We start from the raw sequence: 8,161 nt of genomic DNA on the forward strand, positions 1-8,161 counted from the left end.
CAATGTCTCTTTACACTTGATAAAGTTGGTTTATTTACAAATGTTCACTCATATTTAGTCAAAATTGCATAAAATAACATCTCCCCATTTTAACATTTTGTCTTAATACATGATTAAGCTTATCTTTTTATGTAAAACTATGATGCGCTGACTAAGAACACTTTTTTCTCAACATACACAGGATATGTCACCATACAGTAGTTCACTGACAAGTATTGTACAAATCTTTTGCAGAGAATGTGTCAGCAACATAAATATCCATATAAGAAAAATAAGGTAACACAGTATTGAATTAACAAATGTGTGACTGAGCTAAGATGTCAGTAGTAAAACAACTTCAACTTTTGCAAAAAAAAAAAAATGACAGCTAAAATAACCATACCATAGCATTGAGACAGAAATAGCCATGACAAATAAGGAATTCAACATATTTGAATGCATTTACAAAACCTTTCTTACTCATCATTGTATTCTTTGATCAAGTATATGAAATTAATAATCACTCATTACAATAGCTGTCAAAGTGGCCAGTGTACTGTTGGGGTCCAATAATCTAACCAAAGGTACATTCACGCCTGTGTCTTGGAAAATCTTATTTTGCAGAGTCATGGCCAACATTGAGTCAATACCCAGAGCACACAGAGCTGAGTCATCATCTAGCTCATCTACACTAACATTGCTGACGTCACTGACAATTGCTCTCACACGTTCATGTGCGGAAGATAAATGCTGAACCCTGGGCTCATTAGTCACGCCATCTTTGAGCTCAATTTCCACTAATGTTGACAGCCGCTCTCTTAGAGATGCATTTTGTGAAAGTACATGAATGCTAAGATTTTTGAAGTTGAACTTGCATATGACTTGCTGTGGTCTGTTCATTAGAATACACTTTTCAAGTGCCTCTTGAACATCAAATACATCCATTACCATCATTCCTTTTGTCTCCAGGAACTTTTGGAAATGGTCTTTGTTCAACAAAAGGCCAAGGTTCAAAGGACCCCAGTTGATGGATTGTCCAGCAAGTCCAAGGTTTCTCCGATAATGACAGAAGGTATCAAGGAAAGAATTGGCTGCCGCATAGTTGCATTGGGAGGGATTGCCAATGAATGATGAGATTGAAGAGTAGCACACAAAGAAATCAAGTTTGTTGTGAAGTGTTGCATAGTGAAGATTTATAGCCCCACTCACTTTGGGCTGTAGCACCTTTCGAAAAAGGGACTGATCAAGGGTTTCAATCAATGCATCATGTAATACTGCAGCACTGTGGAATACACCTTTGATTAGACAAGAGGGGAATCTTTGTTCAATTTTTGAGATTGCATCTACAACCTGCATTGACACAGATACGTCACACTGGACATTCATGATTGTCACATCATATCTTTTCTGGAGGAGTTCCATTTCACATTGCGTTTCATCAGTCATAGTACTTCTGGAGAGTGTTGCAATACAACCTCCACCATTGTGGGCAATAAACTTCACTGTCTCGAGTCCCAAACCAGAGAGCCCTCCAGTTACAATATAAACACAGCTTTGTTTAAACAATTGTCCAGGCTTTGTTAGCAAAGGGATATCAGACACAGGGCGATCAGATTCTCTGTGATCTAGAACAAGTTGGTACACCGTCTTAGTTGTGAAGTAGGAATCAGCATCTACATTTGTCTGAGGTTCTTTTGTGCTCAATAATTTAAAAGTTGCTCGTTTCAAAGGTAGAGATGCTATATCAAATCCTAATGACTTCAGCCAAATGGAGATATTCCTGTTTTGTTCTTGCAGATTGGCTCTCTGGAGAACATTAGCCACATCAAGTGTATGAACATGCATGTGTTCACTCTTCAATGCAAACATGTTGGCTGAGAGTGAGGATGACATGTGATTGCTACAAACAAAAATAACGTGTCTATCAAGACCGTGACTGTCAACCATCCCCTTCAAAGAGTGTTCAAATGGGGGCAGAAAAACAAATGCATGATTCTCATCAAAAAATGGAGGTTCTCCCCTGCAATGTGGCACAGAAGAAACATTCCAGCCCAACCTGTTTGCGGTCAGAGCCAAAACTTTCATCAGCGCAGACGCTGAGTTTGAGGAGATAATTACCAGCTTTCTGTGCTGTTGTTTTACCTGAGACAGCCTTCTATGCAGGATCTCCCATGCCAGAAAGAAATAAGACACACATGGAGTTTCTTTCAGAAATGGGAGTCTCTTTGTGCTGTAGCACACGGCTTCAGGAATAATAATCTTTGCAGTGGCAGCAACTGGATAACAGGAAGCAATATGATCTCCCACTCTTAGATTATGAACATCTTTCCCAACAGCTGTCACAATACCACTAAAATCTAAAGCGAGAAGATTGTGATTCTTTGATGCATGCTTGTTCCAATACATTGTCTTTCCGAAGTTCAAATGTGAAGCAGTGACAGGAAAGTAATCAGATGAATGCACACATACATTGGTGAGCTGAATCTCAACTGACTTCTCTTGGACAGGATTTACATTTGTGCCATAGGGGATGGCAGACAAGTGAGCTATTCTGTACGGATCAGTTGTCTGTAGAACAAAGTTGCTCGGATTAACTGAGTGCATATCACCTTCACATGTTGCACCCTCTCTTATGGAGGTCCGTACTATTCTTGTTGTTGATGCTTGACCTTTACTGATCATCACCTCTTGTTGTGTGCAGTTGTTTAACACATGAACCAGCGTTTGAATGTCTTCATTGGTAACAGAAGCAAGGTCAATCAAGTGAAAAGAGAGACCCGTAATCTCGGCTGCACATGCCCTTGTCATGCCGGACAGCACAAAACCAGGACTGACATGGTCCACAGTGGCCTCAGTTGATCTATAGGTTATGACACGGACATTGCAAGAGAGTTTTCTCTCTTTCAAGACTAAAACTATTTGGCGTAACAGTTCACAGCAATTCACCAACTGGTCCAGCATCTTCTCAGACGACAAGTGACTCAGGTCCTCTACACCCCAAATGAAGAGGATATCTTTTAAATCCACATTGGTGTTAAGTGAGTGGAACACCACATTTCGAACTTGGTCTGCCGCCCAATGCTCTCTGCTCTCAACAAGTGTTGACTCTGGGTGTATGTATGGCCTCAGTACTTTAGCAATGCCAAGTTTGTCTTCAAAGACAATTGCTTTTATTTGGCAATTTTGCGAGTCTCTCTGGTTAGGAACTGCAATTATTTCATTGTGGAAGAACAGGGACTGAAGACGATTTGAGCAATTGCCCAAAAATGAGATCTTCACACCTTTAAGCTCCACCAGTACACGGCCATCTGTGCTGGAGAAGCAACCACATACATCAAGGAAGTCTGGAGTCTCCTGAGTGGTTCTTAAGTACATGAGCATTTCCTCTTGTAGTGGTCCTGATATGGCTACACTACCAATTGCTGAGGGGAATCCCTGCTTGGATGTTAGCCGTCCAATAGCTACCACAGCAGTCATTTGCAAGAAATAGTCCAATAACACAGGGTGAATGAAATAGTCATGAAGGTGTTTTAGGAGTTCAACAGGGACTTGAATTGCTGTCATAGCTTCCTTGAATTCATCTCCAAAATGCACATCATCAAGCTGTTTGAAGACTGAGTCATATTCAAATCCCGCTTGAGAAAGAATTGAATAAATTTCCTTTTTCTTCATAACCATTTTACACCTTTGGAAGATCATGTCAATACAAATACTTGGTTCTTCCAACAGTGGCTGGCCATCTATACACCTGTATGTGCCGGAGGCATGTATTGTGACAGAGGACTGTATTTTAAATGAAGCCTCATTCTCTGCATGATCGAGTGTCACTTTCAACTGATAAGAGTTTGAGGTTAGTGTTAACAAACTCTCAAATCTAACACTGAGCTGGAGCAGAGAAACAGGTTTCTTTGGCCTTAAACTTGCCATCACTGAGGCATAAGCTAGTTCGACATAGAACGCGCCTGGCACAATCGGAACGCCATTGTTTTTATGCTCCCAAAGATATGGTGACGTCTCTAATGAGAGGTTGCACATGTACTCTTTGTTACACTGCTTTATTTGGGAAATGAGCATATGGGGAGAATGAGAAGATCGTTCATCACCTTTTCTCATTGCTTCAAAATTTGATTCTTTCTTTGTATTGACAAACTGATAGACAGGAAGAGTTGTAGGCAATATTTCACAACCCCTGTAGAGCTGATGCCAGTTCACACTTATGCCCAGTTCAAATAGTTTTGTCACAGTCGACAAGATTGTGTCATAATCTCTCTCTGGCTGAATAGAGGAAAGAACTATGGCGCTACCTCCCAAAGTCTCACATATGTTCCTTTGGAGGGCCCTACGAGGTCCAATCTCCACAAAGACCACATTGCTCCTTGACTGATTGCCTTTGGTGGCAGTTAGCAGGGCTTGTTCAAATAAAACAGGCTCTCGGATGTTTCTTGCCCAATACCTGCCTGTTCTAAAGTCATCATCTGAACAACTGTCTCCAGTCACTGTTGAAAAAAGTTTGCACTCCTTTTCGTTGACATCCAATTGACCAACACTTTTTTCAATGTCATCTAGTATAGGATCCATCATATGGCTATGGTATGCTGCTGGAACATCTAACTCATGGAGGAAGAGGTTTTGCTTTGTAAACTCAGTTTTCAGCCTCTGATGGATGGCGTTTATAGCATCTGCATCCCCTGACAAAGTGCAGGACTGGGGGCTGTTGTACGCTGCAACACACATTTTCCCAGAAAAGACTGGAAGAATTTCTAAAACCTTTTCCACGTCCACGTTACCGACAATAAGCATTTTTCCCCCTGTGACCTTGCTCTGAAGAGTACTGCGGTGGTACAACACTTTAACAGCATCTTCAAGAGACAAGAGACCAGAACAGTGAGCAGCAGCAACCTCACCAACTGAGTGTCCTAGCACGGCATTAGGTCTGACACCCCAGTGCTTTAGGAGAGTGGCAATGCCAACCTGAATAGCAAATAGAATAGGGTGGACAACATTTGGATGGCTGAAATCATCATTATCATACTCGCCAGTAAGCCATTGACTGATGCTGATGCGTTTATGACTTTGGAAGAGATTCTCAACCTCTCTGACCTTATCTCTGAAAACAGGAAACTCTCTCAGGAGCTGTTTGCACATACCCCTGTAGGCAACCCCGCTTCCACAAAACACAAACACAACCTGGATGTCAGTCCTTACTGAATCAACCTTTGTCTTTAGTGCAGATGTCAACTGATGATTCAAATCTGACAGGGAAGATGTTGCGAACGCCTTCCTATATTTGTGCCTAGAATGACTCCTTCTACATGCTGAAGTGTATGACAGCGCCTGTAGGTCAACTGTTTCATAGCTGCAAAGTCTCTGGTGGGTGTCAGTGATAGACAGGATAAGTGATTTCTCAGTGGCAGCAGATATTACAAAAACTTTTGGAGAACTGTTTGCCAGCTGTGTAGGAACATTGGTCTGTCTGTACTCTCTCACAATTGCATGTGCATTTGTGCCTCCAAAACCAAAGCTGTTGATCCCAGCTAACCTTTCTAATGACTCATTTGTCTCCCATGTTTCAGCTTTCTTTGGAATACTTAAACACAGAGCCTTTACATCTACACTTGCACTGTCTTCTGAGTAGAAAACTGAGGGAACAATGGTTGCATGCTTCATCATTAAGAGTACCTTAATAAGTCCGGCAAGTCCAGCAGCAGATTCTGTATGTCCAATGTTGCCCTTCACCGAGCCAATCCGCAGTGTCTCTGAGCCAGGAGGTCTGGTTTTAGCAATGACATTGGAGATGCTTCCTGCCTCTGTTGGGTCTCCAATGGGGGTTCCAGTCCCATGTGCCTCTATGTACTGGACATTTGCAAGGTCAGAGTCTGAGTAGATTCTTTGTAACAGCTCCTGTTGTTGAATCATGGATGGTTTGGTGATTGGAGTGGCTGAGTGACCATCTTGGTTGACCGCTGTTTTACTGATGATTCCCCATATTTTGTTGCAGTCTCTTATGGCCTTGTATAGAAAGTCACACTATTAGCAGGTTATCTATTATCTCTACTGTATGCGATTAAATTATCATCAGAAATAACCTGAAAGTACACACATTATTTAATTAAAATACTTACATTTTTCAGAGGCTTCAGGAGAACTACACCACAGCCCTCCCCTCTACCATAACCATCTGCTCTGCTGGAGAAAGGTTTGCTGGTCCCTTCAGGTGATATCATCTTCGCCTTGCTGAGGGCAACGAACACTCTTGGCTCTATGATACAGCTCACCCCCCCACACAAAGCCATCTCACAGTCTCCTGGTTGAAAAAGAGAGTAAAATTATATACTGAACATTTGATTTTGCTTTTATTTCCTTGCGTTTAGGCAAAATGGCATTTGTAGAGTAAGGAAAATATAATACCTTGCTTTATAGCTTGTCGGGCTAAATGTAGAGCCACCAGAGAGGAAGAACAGGCACTGTCAATGGCAAATGAAGGACCAGTGAGATTAAAAGTGAAGGAAATTCTGTTGGCAGCCACACTCATGGCCGTCCCAGTGCCGTTGTAGTGTGTGATTGTAGAAGAAGTGTTACTTCGAAGCATCTCGTAATCCCTGTTCATAAGACCTGCAACCCCATTACAAAAGCAGAGTATGTTACAATGTATGCGTAACGAAATTGTGCTTTAAGTTTTAAATGTGTCATAGAATGAGAGTGGTTACCTATGTAAACCCCAGTTCTGCTCCCACTGATGCTCTCCATAGCTATTCCCGCATCTTCTAACGCCCTGTATGTACACTGCAGAAGGAGCTTCTGCTGAGGGTCCATGAAATCAGCCTCTGCTTCAGATATGCCAAAGAACTTGTGATCAAACTCATTAAACCTAAAATATAAAAAGAGACACAGCATAATTCAAAGATCTCTCAATTGAAGAATTAACACTGAATCTCAGTCCAACCAGTTTATGCTTACCCTTCTATAAGAGCTGCTTTGGTTGTCTGTGTCTTTCCGGGTTTGCTGTCATCAGCATCATACCAAAAAGTGGCATCAAACCTCTCCACAGGAATGTCCACGACACAGTTCTTTCCCTCCAACAAGACCTTCCAGAAATTGTCCAAACCCTCACCTTAAAACAAAATGGACCACGACACATGTAATTTACCTTAAGACGACTGGAAAAGAAATTCAAAAAAACTTGCAACAGAATCATAAAGCATTCATACCTCCGGGGAAATTGCATCCTATCCCGATAACAGCTATGTCATCTTCTGCGTCCTCCATTGTTGCTTTGAAGAATTTTTATTCCAAAAGCAAACATGAAATGTCAAGCCTCTCCATAGTGAAGCTTAATGTTCAGTCCATGTCTCTGTCTTTGGTCAGAACTAGTGCGTCTGTACCTTTCACTCTTTATAAACACTGAGCCAGGCATCAGTGAAATGGGGCACAACAATGCTCTGGCTTGTTGCATTGTAGTTGGCTTCTTGAGGAGCTAAATACACTTATTATAGGCTATACTTAAAATAACTGAAAGGCAGCAGACCAGTAAATAAACCTTTGTTCTTGATCGTGAATTGACAAAAGAAGACAGTGTGTACTAAGAATCTGACTTTTCATTTCAACTGCAACCTGTGGCCACATTGTCTTTAAAGGAAATAATGTTTTTATATCATATATTCCTGAACATTGTATCACTACTGTGGATATGCCATTTATTTAGAAGTTAGAGAGGTCAAACAAACAAGAAGATACTTTTCTTTCATTTAAGACAACGCTATGCTTAAAAAAAGATTTCTAGAAAACAAGGACTTGTTTAATAGGGCCCGTTATAATATTAGGCACACTTGTACCGCTAAGGTCCGTAAAATGGACATTTCATTGAGGTAGCTATAAAAAATATTATACATTATTTTTTTTCTACTTTTTTTTTGCCAATTCTTTTCCCCCACATCTGCCCTAACTATTAATATAAAATATTCATGAATTTTAAAAGATGTTAACCCTTTAAATGCCAGGTTTTGGTCATGATGCCATCGTATTTTAGATGAAAAAAACTGAAAAACTGAAATATTTTCAATATACTACATGCAAACTATTTTTTTTTGTGTTGAATTATTAGGCCTGTGATGTGTCAATGATGAGCAGCAAAACTGATTTTCAGGCATTATTATTTTTTGTGCAGTGTCAAATTCTCACACTC

General features: G+C 40.8%; 1 protein-coding gene across 1 annotated transcript; it reads right to left on the reverse strand.

Moving 5' to 3' along the window:
• Positions 1–492: 492 nt before the first annotated feature.
• Positions 493–7,245, reverse strand: pks1 (polyketide synthase 1; the record flags this gene model as incomplete). Its single annotated transcript, XM_080050082.1, has 6 exons — positions 493–5,988; positions 6,102–6,283; positions 6,388–6,591; positions 6,687–6,847; positions 6,937–7,090; positions 7,188–7,245. The coding sequence occupies 6 exons, from the start codon at positions 7,243–7,245 to the stop codon at positions 493–495; spliced, it is 6,255 nt and encodes a 2,084-aa protein (XP_079906208.1).
• Positions 7,246–8,161: the final 916 nt, after the last annotated feature.

The sequence above is a fragment of the Ammodytes marinus genome (assembly GCF_949987685.1).
Source record: "Ammodytes marinus genome assembly, chromosome: 21".
Lineage (NCBI taxonomy): Eukaryota > Metazoa > Chordata > Actinopteri > Uranoscopiformes > Ammodytidae > Ammodytes > Ammodytes marinus.